We start from the raw sequence: 13,906 nt of genomic DNA, 5'->3' as shown, positions 1-13,906 counted from the left end.
TAAAAAAGTAGATAAGGTAGAAATATTACAGAATAGACTTATGAATGAAGACATGTGAAACTGACAAGGACTGGAAATAAGCTTATCTGTACATCATTACTTGTAGGTAAGGATGGGAGATAAATTAGTTTGGTTCTCATTTTAATGCACTTCCCCGACTTTGCATTTTCAAAAGCAGTTCACAAACGGAAACTCTATTATCATTCAAAATTTGTTTATCTCCAAATTTTACAATGAAGTTCTCCAATGAAAAATGTGTCTATTGGGGGAAAATACACACAAAATGCATGTATTAATGAAAATAATGTTTAAAATGCAGTATATTAGGTAAATTGCTTGCAAAAATATCTATATTAGGCAAAACTGCATACAAATATGCATGTATTAGGAGAAATGCACACACAGAAATGCATACAAACATTCACGCAAACTTAAAAAATCTCAACATTCAGGATGTACCAAACTTGTGTTTGGAAAAATGCGGAGTTAAGAGAAACTGAAATTGACACATTAGTCACCCCTACTGTAGGAGCCTCAAGAGGAAAGAGACTTATCACTTGGGATAGTACTCTGTGCTGATGTATGATTGATCTTCTCTGCGGAGATTATCTTGCCCTGGATAGCAGTGTCGGTGATGCAGAGGCAAAACTCTCCCAGCTGGAATAGAAATTATCTTTCCTTCTCCCCGCCCCCCAGCTCAGTTTTCCTTGTGTCTTTGCTCCTTTCCCCTCCAATCAACAATTCTTTGTTTTAAATTGTGAAGATAAAAGCAGTCCTCCTTCCAACTGAAGCTTGCTTGCTACTTATCTGACTACCGTGCCCTTACATTGGTTACAGTGTTTCATCATCTCTGAGAGATGCCTTTCTCCTTGTTGGCATCAAGATGAAAGCATCACAGCCTTTACACTCGAGAAATCTGGAATTCTGGCTAAGAAATGTTCTTCTTTTGCATCCTTGAAGCCTACATTTAGGCTGTAATGCATCCCTCTTCATGTCTTGCATTCCTATGCATGTCTTCATGCATTCATGTAATGCATCCCATTGAACTCAGTGGGACTGACTTCTGAGTAGACATGCATAGGATTGCACTGTTAGAATGAGAGTAAGTGATGCATAAAATAAAAGTACTTGTTTTATTTTGGGTGTACAGTTTGGCCCTTCACTTCCCTTCCCGCCTCCTTGCGTGTGTGTATGTTTCCTCATATATTGTTAAATAGCTACCACCCTCCTTCCCCAGCGTTCGTGTTTCTTTTGGGGTATAGCGTTCAAAAGCCAAAGTTGTACAATGAGTATGTTATGTACATGACAGAGGTTACAGTATATTCTAGGCTTATACATATGGTATTTATTTATTTATTTCTATACCGCCCAATAGCCGAAGCTGTCTGGGCGGTTCACTAAAATTAACCAAAAATTTGGTACAGCCGAACTGGAAGAAATCTTCTACATCTCCCACCCCCACCCCCCAATAGCATAATGGATAGGGCTAAATTGGATCAACCAGCCAGAGAGGAAAACAAACAACCCATTTAGAAAATTAAAACAAATCTGGAAAAACATTTAGACTCTCCGTCACCTCTGTCTTTTCCACCAATTGTTCAGGCATTGAGCAGATATCTTCAGTTGCGGAAACCTCCCATTGGCCAACCGCATTGCTTCAGTTTCCTCCAAATTCTTTTTTAGGTATTTAAAATGTATATGATTTCCTGCTTGAACCCCCAGCTGGTAGGGGTAAAGGAAATGACATTTCAAGGCTCTGATTCTCTAAAGCAGAATAATAAACATCATGTAATACACTGAATTCCACAAAGTTGCCTTTCTCACTCTTGCTTCAAAGCCCACGCCATTGTAACTCATAGGAAAGCTTTCCATCAGCCATGTTACCTCTCTGAGAGGAATGAGAAAGAAAGGCAAGAACTGATTGTCAACATCCAGGCTGCCTGTGGAACTCATCACACTCCTTAGATCTGTGCATACTAATTCAGATATTGCTGCCATCATTCGCTTCTGCTACTACCTGGGCACCAGTCCAAAGTGATTTTGTTTAGAAGCCAAAAGAAAATACGACTTGCCTGACAGGCCATTAAACTAGTCTACCACCACCCCTGTTAGCAAAGTATTAGTGGTCCAAGCAAAGGATGGCAAACCCAGCTAAACTTGTGCTAACTAGAAGTTTGTGCCATGATTACTATTTGGTCTGTTTTTGACACAATCTGCTGAGAATAGTTCCTGTGGGACCAGAAAGAATTATGCCAAATAGTAAAAATAGCAGAATAACTTATGCAAAATAAAAAGTATGCCAACTTTCTTGAGTTGCATAATTATTCAGGTCTCAGAATTCAGCTTTCAGGAAACCCCAACCTTTTTGGTTCGGATGGCACATTTGGAATGTTGAGTGTGTTGTGGTGCACTCACAAAATGCCTGCTGTGGGAGTGGGGGGGGGGCTTGCCCCTTCATAAAATGCCTGCCATGGTGGGCATGGCTGGTCACAAAACACCCATTTCCCAGAAGGTGAACTGGTGAGAGCAAAAGGAAAGTAACTTGCCCAAGAACAAGACAGAGGAGGGGTCTGAGCTCTAAAACACCAAATAAAACATTTTGAACCCAAATAGAGATGGTACCAAAAGGCAGCCCTTCACTTTTCAGCATGTCATCCTCCAAGATCTAAAAAACATTAAATTAAAAAATCTTAAACAAAATAAAAATCAGGAGGGTCAAGGAGCCTGGCAGTCACCAAGAGAGGTGCCTGTGAACACATGGGTGCCGATAGGCACCATGTCGGAGACACCAGCGATATTTGTAGCAGAGAATACACACTGTTCTGAAAACCCTTGCAAGGAAGATCATGGTTATCAAAAAGAAGACTGGAGAGAGAGAAAATGTTGTCACAGGCCTTAAAACTGAAAGCTAGCACCGGGCTGACATCAAAATGTCTTGGGCTGTCTTTGGGGTAGTATAGACTATGCACCTGTCCCATAAGGAAATTAAGAAGTATCATTAAAATAACCTTATTCTGCACTTCCCATTAAACTGGCAGTGAAATGGGTGTGATGCACCTTACTGTCTGAGTGCCCTAAACGAATTTGTAAGTGGCTCACATCGATCTCTTGTTACAGGTACAGCACACGATGACTTCCCCAGATGGGGAATGCGCATATGCACATCAACAGATATATCCATCTAGGGATGGAGACAGCAATCCTATGTCCCCTAGACAGCATCTGGGGGAGATAGGATTTTTCGGTTCCCCACCTATGAGCTTGCAGCCGGGAAACCGTGCTCCCCTCCCCCTCATAGCCGGGGCGGAGAGAACCGTGGCAGCTGCCCCTCCATGCCTGTCCGTGCTCATAACAAAGAGCATGGCAGGGCAAAACGGGGGGTGTTCCTGGAGCAGGGAGGGGAGGACATTGCGGAAGCTGTTTTAGACAGCTTCCTATGCGGTCTTCAGCCCCATTCCCACCCCCTCCCCAAAGCCACACTTAGACACCCTAAATGGGGCATTTAAGGCAAACTGCAGGGGAGCCGGAGCACGGAGGGAATCCTCTCCTCCATTGGATAGGCGGTCGCCTCCAACCATCTGTCTCAACAGGATTGCGCCCTAAATGAACATCGTAATAGACATATATATTTACATGAGCTGCATAGGCAGATCTCCCTTTCTTGATTGGGGCAAATAGGCTAATTGTCAACTAATAATGGGGGTGTTTGTCTTTCAGCTTATATTTCTTTTATTTAATGGTTTTGCAGTTGGCCTGCTATTGTGTTTGGTAAACTGTTATGCTGTTGTTGCTATCTCCTGTCCTGTTACTGTTCAACTGAGGTGTATAATATGAGAACATGCTGTAGCTGGTACATTTAGGAATGTTCCAAGAGCCAAATAGATTGCATAGCTTTGCATTTTAGCTGGGAAATGTATATTCTTAGGATGCAGAACATAATTTGATCCTCTCCCCACCCTCGTACTTATAGGAACAATCTCCACGCCACTTACATTCTATTGATTTCAGTGGAATTGCTTTAGATTGAATGATTTTGCTGATGGGAGCCATACTCTGTAAGACCTCCCTTTCATATCTGATTCATGGATAAGTGTGACGACAAATGTAATGAATTCTATTTTGTGCAGAGCAGTGGATCTATGATACCTTGTTCTACTTTTTTACATAATGCTTTTATTTATTTTTTACATAAATAGAATTGATTTCTGTACATTCGTGGAAAAAGGGGTATTGGTGCTTGTAGTTGGTATATACAGTAGCTATGTCACCAGGAGTAAGACATCACTACCACGAAATGCTTTCCCAGACATCCTGGATTACTGTTGCCATTCAACCTTTTTTGCATCAAAGGATCTCGTAACACAGAGGTGGGCAGAAGGTAGACCTCCAGATATCTTGGACTTCAACTCCCAAAGGCCCCTGCCAGCATGGCCAGTGGTCAAGAATGCTGGGAGTTGAAGTCCAAAACGTCTGGAGGTCTAGTTTCTGCCCACCCCTCTCATAATCAATGCAGTATAAACCCAAAGTCTTGTCTTCTGCCACGTGAAATTAGAATTCTGAGGTTCAAATTCTCTTGCAGCCTAGCAAAGAAAATGACAGAAGTTTACCTCAGAACAAACTACTGCCTGAGAAACAGTGAAGTGTGCCAAATGCATTGTGTATCTTTAAAATCACTACTTCTAAGTGTCTTAACTAGATGGAGCAAGAATCAGACCGGAAGCAGTGAAGAACTGCTTAACACGATTCGTTTCAGAGCCACTTTGTTTAGCTTTTAAGAATGGAAATTCTGTAACAGGTTGTAAGAAAATAGTCATGTCTTCCCCTGAGTCAGACTGGTGGGGTGGGCTGCCCTGACTGGAAGTGACACCCCGGGATCTCAGGCAAACTACATGAGCACCTTTTAACTGGAGGTGCCCGAGATGGAGCCTTGGGCCCTTATGTGGGAAAGACATGTGAAGTACCCCTGGCTTTGGTGCCTTGTTGTTAGTTTTTCCACAATATTTGTCTTGTTAATGAAGACCCTGGTTAACACAGACAGGAGAGACACCCTAATTAACATGGGAATACTAACCACTTGGCTGGGACTGACATTTTAATCACACACACACACACACATACCCCTGGAGTAACTTTCGCTCCCTCTTATTGTGTTCCATGTTTTACTTAATTAGACAGAAAAGCCAGGGTATTGGTTGTCAGCTATTAATTATGAAACCTATTTATAACAGCACCCTGCCTACATGACTTGCCCTTTGTTCCATATATCAAATGTGTGCATTACTATTGTGCTGGAGCAGGCGTAACACTGGCTTTTTGCTAATCACAGCACACTGGAAGCCATAGAAGGCAACCCAGCACCCCCCAATTGTTTTGGACTACAACTCCCATCAACCCCAGGCAGCATGGGCAATGATCGTGGATTGTGGGACTTGTAGTACAACACATCAAGCTGCCTGCCCCTGTCACAGAAGGTTCCTGTCCCTGGATCCTCCCCTCCCTGGAGCAAATTCCCCTCTTAACAATGGTTAACTGCTTTCAGCACCCACCTTAACTATGCTTAAGGCTGACCAGGGTTTCTTTTAAGCCAGGATCTGAAAATACCATTTGAAGTGGGTTTCAGATTCCAGGTTAAAGAAAAGCTCTGTAAATTTTAATCAGTTTAACGTCGATGCCATCAAAGTGGATAACCGCAGGTGAGGGTGCAGGGGTGGGGTAGAGAGATCTGTTCCACATAGGGAAATGGCTCTGGAGAGAGAACACACCTTTCCTAAGCTAGCTCCTGATTTTTGCTCATTGTGATGAGCAGCGAACCAGCGGCGCAAATTGGATTATTGTTCTAGGCTTCATAAACCATGGACATAGAAACAAGCATCACAGCCAAGCACTTCTCCCTTACCCCTTCCCTCCTCCTCTCGTCGCATGCTGGCTTTCGAGCAAACATCCTGGCTTGTGTTAAGCTGGAGTGCCCCGTAGCATCTGAATGGTTTTTCTGTCTCTTAAATGCCCACAGGGGCTAACAGTGAAATAGGCAAGGGCACCTGCTCTGCATGCAGAAAATCCCCGGCTCAGTCCCCAGAATCTCCCCAGAATCTCCAACTAGGGTTGGAAAGAATCCTGCCTGAACCCCTGGAGAGCTGCTGCCCGTCAGGGTCGACAGTACTGGGCTAGACGGACCGGCGGTCTGACTCAGGATACGGCAGCTCCCTGTGCTCCTGTATTCCTAACAAAGCAATTTAAAAAAAGTACACTGATTAAAGCAGGGATGGGGAACATGTGGGCCTCTAGATGTTGTTGGACTGCAACTCCTGTCATCCCTCATCATTGGCTATGCTGGCTAGGGGTAATGGGAGATGCGGTCCACCAACATCTAGAGGGTCACACTGTCCCCATGCCTGAATGAAAGACCAAAATGCAGACAGAACAATAAGCAGTCCCCATCGAAACCATATACATTTAGGGTGGTGCACATGGTATCTAATTGCTAATGTCCTATTACTGAGATTAGTAAACTCTTCATGTATGCATTTGGCTTTTGATATGCAGACTTGCTGAACTGCATAACATGCCTGAACTGCATACTCTTATGCACACAGGTCTGTGTTTCCTCTTGCTTTAAAGGGCAGATTTAATTAATGGGGTCTCTTAAATCTTTACTGCACAATGGAAGCATTTATCTTGTGTTAGTCAATGAAACAAATTGGTTTTTTTTGGTTTGGAACATAAGTGCTTCTGCTGTCTGTCCCACGCATTCTCACTTGTGGCCAGAAAGGGCATAATAGGTGGTACGTAGCACTGGAAAATATTTGTGTTGTAAGGAAAATAAAAGATCAGTGCTAAGCGTTTATTTCCGTGTAGAGTTTTGGCAGTGACGGAGCCATGAGTATGCTTTGACTCGGGGAAGGGTGGGGTGGCGAAAAGGTATAGAATGCGATATAGGGTGATTATTCATCCCTTTGAAAATCTCACCGTTGGATTTTTAAAAGCAAATTTCTAGCTCTTATGGCTGTCCAGGAAGTTTCACTGTCTTACATAGCTGGCATCCTCTTCTAAGGAAAAGAGCTTTGGGGAGCAGAGTTAAAACAAGAAAGGAAAGGATTACGCCTGCATCCATAAACGGATGAGGGACAGGGGGAGTGCGACCCTGTTGATTCTCCTGGACCTCTCAGCGGCTTTCGATACCATCGACCATGGTATCCTTCTGGATAGGTTGTCTGGGTTGGGAGTTGGAGGCACTGCACTACAGTGGTTCCGCTCCTACTTGGATGGCCGATTCCAGAAGGTGGTGCTGGGGGATTATTGCTCTGTGCCATGGCAATTGTTCCATGGGGTTCCACAGGGCTCTATTATATCCCCCATGCTGTTTAACATCTGCATGAAACCGCTGGGGGAGGTTATCCGGAGGTGTGGGCTGAGGTGCCATCAATATGTGGATGACACCCAGCTCTACCTCTCTTTCTCATCAAAACCAGGTGAGGCAGTGGCTGTTCTGAACCAGTGCCTGGGCACGGTAATGGACTGGATGAGGGCTAATAAACTGAAACTCAATCCAGACAAGACGGAGGTACTGTTAGTGGGTGGTTCGTCTGCCCGGCTAGGTGATATTCAACCTGTTCTGGAGGGGGTTGCACTCCCCCTAAAGGATCAGGTTCGTAGTTTGGCGTGCTCTTGGATCCAGAACTGTCACTTGAGGCACAGGTGAACTCAGTGGCACGGAGCACTTTTTATCAGCTTAGGCTGGTATACCAACTACGCCCTTATCTGGACAGAGATAGCCTAGCTACAGTTATCCATGCTCTGATAACTTCTCGTCTGGATTACTGCAATGCGTTATACGTGGGGCTGCCTTTGAAAACGGTCCGGAAACTTCAGCTGGTCCAAAATAGGGCAGCAAGATTGTTAACAGGGACTGGCCTGCGAGCTCATATTACGCCAGTACTTTTCCAGCTGCACTGGCTGCCAGTCCATTTCCGGGCCCGATTCAAAGTGCTGGTGTTAACATTCAAAGCCCTTAACGGCTTGGGGCCAGGTTACCTGAAGGATCGCCTCCTCCCATATGTGCCTGCCCGGACCTTAAGATCATCATCAGCGGCCCTTCTCCGTGAGCCCCTGCCAAACGAAGTGAGGCGGGTGGCTACTAGGAGGAGGGCTTTTTCTGTTGTGGCACCCCGGCTCTGGAATGAGCTCCCTAGTGAGGTTCGCCTGGCGCCTACATTGTACTCTTTTCGGCGCCAGGTGAAGACCTTTTTATTTTCCCAGGCATTTTAGCTTTCTAAATTTTTATCTTTGCTGTTTTAAATCTGTATTTTAAACTCCTGTACTGCTGCTAGGTTTTATTGTGGTTGTATTGTTATATTGTGGTTTTAATGTTCTATATATTTTAAATTGTTTTATTGTGTGTTGTTTGGTTTTAGTTTTTGTGAACCGCCCAGAGAGCTTCGGCTATTGGGCGGTATAGAAATGAAATAAATAAATAAATAAATAAATAAACGCACACTGCTGCTTCTCAGCTCCAAAACACCACTTCTGATGCTGCTTTTCCTAAATAAATAAATGAGGTTGGGGGATTACACATATTTGTGCGTGACTTGAAGCTTGGTCCCCACTGCTTTCTCCCCATGATTAGCACAACCAGAATGAATATGCAGAATACAAAAAGTTTCATAATGTCATGCGACATAAGAGAAATGTGTTCGATTTGTATAATGCAGCTTTTCTTGTCATGGAATCTGGATTGCATGGGCCCTAGATTTTAATTTTCTTTTGATTCACATAGAACACATAGTACACACTAGTGCGGTGTCGAACCCATTCCCCTCTATTTTATACCTCCATTCGCTGGATGCAAACTTGGGGTGGGGTTCAATGGTGAACGGTCACAAACATTCACTGATGCTTCTTCTCCAGGCTCCTCCTATCTGATGGCTACCATTTTGGTTTCCCCAGAATGCCTGAAGCAGTGCTACATCACAATGCACCACAATTCTGAGGGGCATGTTTTTCGGGGGGGGGGGGAGTCAGCCACCGGTGGAAGGAGCCTGAGGAGCACCAGTGACTCAGGCCCCCCATGCTCAGAATTTGGCCCCTGACTCTGAAATGCAAAAGAGGGGATGCAGTTTTGCCTCCTTCGAAACCTCTTCCTCTATGTTTGGCCAAATGTTTAGCCCAGTCTGGGTAACACGTGACCCTAGGCATGGAGTTTTTCTCTGCAATTAAGATGCATTTTCAGTATTCTTGCTCACTGTATATTTTTAGCAGTGATTATTTGCATCAATAATATGGGGTGTTTTTTTTAATGTTTCAGAAAAATGACTCCTTGCTAAACAACAAAAATCATACAAAACGAATAAAACCTCTACACACAAGTTCTCCCACTGAGGAGGGAGCCAAAGCACATTGCTTTATAATGGGCACCACTAATGAAGAGACAGTCTCAGTGGAGCAGAACTTGAACCCTCTGTGCTTTGAATGTGGCCAACAGCATTGGACGAGAGAGAACCACCTGTACAATTACCAGAACGACGTGGACGATGACTTGGTTTGCCATATTTGCCTTCAACCCCTGCTACAGCCATTAGACACCCCTTGTGGCCACACATTCTGCTATAAGTGCCTACGGAACTTTCTGCAGGAGAAGGATTTCTGCCCTTTGGATCGCAAAAGGCTCCATTTTAAGTTGTGCAAAAAATCCAGCATCCTCGTTCACAAACTGCTTGACAAGCTCTTGGTGTCGTGCCCCTTTTCCTCGGTATGTGAGGAGGTGATGCAGCGATGTGACCTGGAGGCCCACCTCAAAAACAGGTAAGCAGAGAGGCAGTGAGATAGATACAGCTGGTAAGAATCAGATTAATCTCTTTCCAGTCCAACTCTCTAACCACTACACCACACTGGCTCTCACATACATACACGTATGTATGTATGTGTGTTTGTAGTCCCCAGGCCAGCATCACATGTGGGCCCTTGGGGGCGTGATGGTTGTGCACCCCTTCTCTAGCCCTATTCAGGCATTCTACTTGGGTGTCAAATCAGCACATGATGGGAGAGAGTGAGGATGAGTGTGCTCACTTCCCCTTCATCCAGGTCTTTATAATACCCCCAGGGTTAGGGGCTTTCTAGAAACCTACCTGCTGCAGTGAGATAGGTGGAAAGCTTGTACCAGTACTAGCCACATCAAGCATATCTCTCAGATATAGGAGATAGCCTTGCTCCAGGGGAGGGAAAGAAATGTCCCTGTTTGCTTAATGTGCTCAAGTACTGGGGAGGGAGGAATGCTAGCCAACTAAAGAAGTGTAAGTTGTGGGAATACCTCTCTTAACCAGATGACATGACCCTTAGGGAACCGCCCAGAGAGCTTTGGCTATTGGGCGGTATAGAAATGTAATAGAATGAATGAATGAATGAATGAATGTGCAGCTGAATAAAAACAATAATTCTGAAGGGGGAGGAAACATACTTCCTGTGTATTTTGGTGATGCATGCTCATTAGGCATGCTTGAAGAATCCCATCTTTGAGTACTCCAGTACAAATTGACTGATCCACACCTCCCATACTAATGTGCAAATTGGAATGTAGCTATCTGTCAGATTTTGCACTTGCCTGAATGCTAGTTCTTGGCTTTAAAACTGTATTTAAAAACTTTTAAAATCCACATTTTGGGGATAATCAGAAATGTGTATTTTAGGAGACAATATCTTCAAAAATATGTATTTTAATACATATTTACATGCAAATTTTCATATGTATTTTTTTTAAAGAATGCAAATTAATGCAGAAATGGGTCAAAATTGACTTAGGAGTGAACACATGCTGAAGTGACATGGACAGGAAAGACCAATCCATCCATCTCTAAGAGTCATGTCATCTGAGGAAGAAGTGAGATGCCTCTTCAGTGTTTTTTGTCAGTACTTCTATCACAAGTAATTTAGAAAAAAATCTTCTGCCCATTTCATTGGAGCCCTCTTTTCGATCATTCAAAATATTTTGAATGTGTTTATCTGGCCAGTTAACTGACTGAACATTGTGGCATTGGGAGGTGTGCACCTTCCACTGAATTTTTTTTTAAAAGAGCCCCCACCCCCTATGACAAAAGGGCGTGCTCAACATGGCACAGGTAGTTGAAGGGGAAACTAGTGGTCCCCAGGGATCTCCAAGCCAGTGCTCAATAACTGTGCAACAGAAAACTTTGCAAGAGTCCTATTTGGCATGACATAAAAAAGTTCATAAAATGTTGCTGGGATGTCAAGGACATCTTCTGGGTGAATTCTTGGTGTCTCAGAGTCCCTCTGGGAGAAAATGAATGTTGGCCACAAAACTGCTGCTGGTGTTACCGTTGTATTTTCAGCATGGGAGGGAGCAACCCTATCAGGATGCCTGTCAACCTCCAAATTCAGAGGCTGATGGGAATCCTATGCAGAGCAGGACGCACAGCAGTGGCAGTCTTTGCCTCCGCACTCTGCATTGAAGCTAGACAGGAGATTTTGCCCGTCTGGCTGAAGTGTCAGGGAGAGGGAGGGACAAAGGCTGGGGATAGCTTGTGTCCCTGCTTCCCCAGTCCCCTCCCCACCCACTGGCGCACCCCCTTTCCTTTCCCTCTGAGCTCACATTTGCAAGCTCATAGAGGCAGCCCACGCGGTTCTGTCCCCACCAGCTGCAAGGGGGCAAGGAGCTCAGACTCCTGCATCCAAGGCTGGAGTGCTTTCTCTGACCTCGGATCCAGTAATCTGAAAAATCCCACCCCCCTAGGGGCCATAGGATTACTCCCTAAAGTGCTTTAGAGTTCTTAACTTACTCATTTTCACAGCAACCCAGGGAGGTATGTCATTTATTATTCTAGTTTTGTAGACAGGAAGCCAATGCTGAGCAATATTGCTTGTCCAAATTCACCCAGAATATCCATGTCTCGAGTTCAGGGTTGAGGCCCACCTCACAGATTCAAGGCCAGCGCCCTCTATTATTCTGGACCACACGGAACTGGAGCGAGACGCAGTTGTCCTTGGCATTGCAGACCTTCTGACTCAGACCTGGTAGTTTCCATTGACAAAATAATCTGCTTCGCTTAAGCATAAAAGCTGAATGAAATGTCAGCGTAACCCTGAGGCAACACTAGAGTGTGTGGTCAATCCGTGATTAACAAGGAGATTAGAAGAATGAGGCACAAATGGAATTATTTCCTGGTCACTAACTCCGCCCCCAATATTACCCTATTGCCTCATTAGCATCCCCTTGATTGATCAGATTTTCAGGTTCAGCAGATTCCCTGTGGAGAAACAGACCCCCAGAAGCGTTTCCAGCTCATCTGTAATAAACTGCCACACATCTCGGATGGACTTTAATTCACTAGCGTGTGGTATTTGGAAACCTCCTTAATGTTTAATAGCTTTTTGGAATGTATTTTACCAAAAATCATCTGCTGAACAAAGGGCGAGATTATTCTTCTGAACTTTTGTTGCCTTCTGTTTGATTCAGAAAAACAGTAAACAAGGGTAGCAGCTCAGCGTACAGTGAAAGGTTCTCCAGAGTTTGCAGCTTCACCGAATAACTTCTGTGTTATTGGTGTGGGGAGGGGGCACGTGCCAGGTACATTCAGTCACATCAGACCACAGCCGTTGTGAGCTGGGCTCGTGCTGCTTGTCTGCTGATCTTCGTAGCTGACAGCGATTACTTGGATTTGAGTCGTCAGTCCTGTCTGCAGAATTCAAGGTTCACTGGGCTGGATCCAGACTAAATTAGTTGAACTTAGGTCCCATTGAATTAAATGGGAACTAAGTTCAGCTAACTGGTTCCAAACCATTATTTCCCATACCATGCTGAATCTTTTTGGAGTGTGTGCAATCCCCCCCTATATTTTGCTTAATGCTGAAAGTGCCTTTAGATTCGCATGCATGGATGCTTCTAAGCTCTAGTTCTGCAGATTCCACCCAACATGGGCACATCACATTTCGCCATTTATCAGTTTTGTTTTTAATTATGCTGCAGTTTGTCATTCATAGATGTTGGAGTATTTGTTCTAAGGCATCTCAAGCCTCCCTTGGCATTCAGCAGCCTACTCTGTGACATCAGAGCAAGTTAGCCAATGGAAGTCAAAGGACCACAATAGGCACAAGTGGAGAAGGAGATTGCGAGAGTAAATACATAAGAGGATGAAGAGTGCAGGATAATTGGGAAGGTTCCAAAAGCTCTCAAAATATGAGACTTCTGTGATTTGTCCCTGCGAGAGAGCACCTACATAGCTACCCATGACCTGTCCATACAAAATGAATATGGCTCATGCCTGCAGCCCTTAGGAGTGTGTTAGACCCATATATTCATTCATTTCATTCCTTTCAGACTTGTCACCTTTCTCCTTTCTTCACCTCAGTTTTGAGCTGCTTCTATCAGACGTTGCTTAAAAGAAAAAACGGATCCAACATGTCCCTGGGCTTCGGGATCAGAGTCTGATATATGTTAGTGCTGTGCTGAAACCCGACCTGCCCTTTCGCAACCTCTTTGTTTCCCAGCGAAAGAGGCAGTCGTTTTTCTGCCTCTTTCAGTGGGATGTTGAGAATCATAGAATCATGGAAGATACCATGCTGAATCTTCCATCTTGTAACTGTGCATTTGCTTTCTTTTTCCTAGGTGCACCCTGAGAAATCTCGGAGACATTTCTTAGGGTGCAGGACTCCAATGCTTACCTTACTGGAAGGAGGTGGCTATTTTGGGCTGCATTAACAGAAGCATAGCTTCCAAATCCCGGGAAGTACTAATTCCCCTCTACTCAGCACTGGTTAGGCCTCATCTGGAGTACTGTGTCCAGTTCTGGGCACCACACTTTAAGAAGGATGCAGACAAAGTGGAGAGGGTTCAGAGGAGGGCAACAAAGATGATCAGGGGACTGGAAACAAAGCCTACGAGGAGAGACTGAAAGAACTG

At 44.4% G+C, this 13,906-nt stretch overlaps 1 protein-coding gene across 5 annotated transcripts in view; it reads left to right on the top strand.

Annotated features, from left to right (window-relative positions):
- Positions 1 to 13,906, top strand: part of LNX2 (ligand of numb-protein X 2) — a 119,465-nt gene that overhangs the window by 78,954 nt on the left and 26,605 nt on the right. For all 5 annotated transcript variants that reach the window (XM_084842907.1, XM_084842910.1, XM_084842908.1 and 2 more), the window contains one exon: positions 9,302 to 9,798. In XM_084842907.1, coding sequence (XP_084699033.1) covers positions 9,302 to 9,798 — 497 coding nt within the window. The remainder of the gene's footprint in view (positions 1 to 9,301; positions 9,799 to 13,906) is intronic.

The sequence above is a fragment of the Heloderma suspectum genome, chromosome 3 (assembly GCF_057233095.1).
Source record: "Heloderma suspectum isolate Gila_16-S chromosome 3, 16-S_ref, whole genome shotgun sequence".
Classification (NCBI taxonomy): domain Eukaryota; kingdom Metazoa; phylum Chordata; class Lepidosauria; order Squamata; family Helodermatidae; genus Heloderma; species Heloderma suspectum.
The sequence above is the reverse complement of the archived record's forward strand: the minus strand, read 5'-3'. Positions and strand labels throughout refer to the sequence as shown.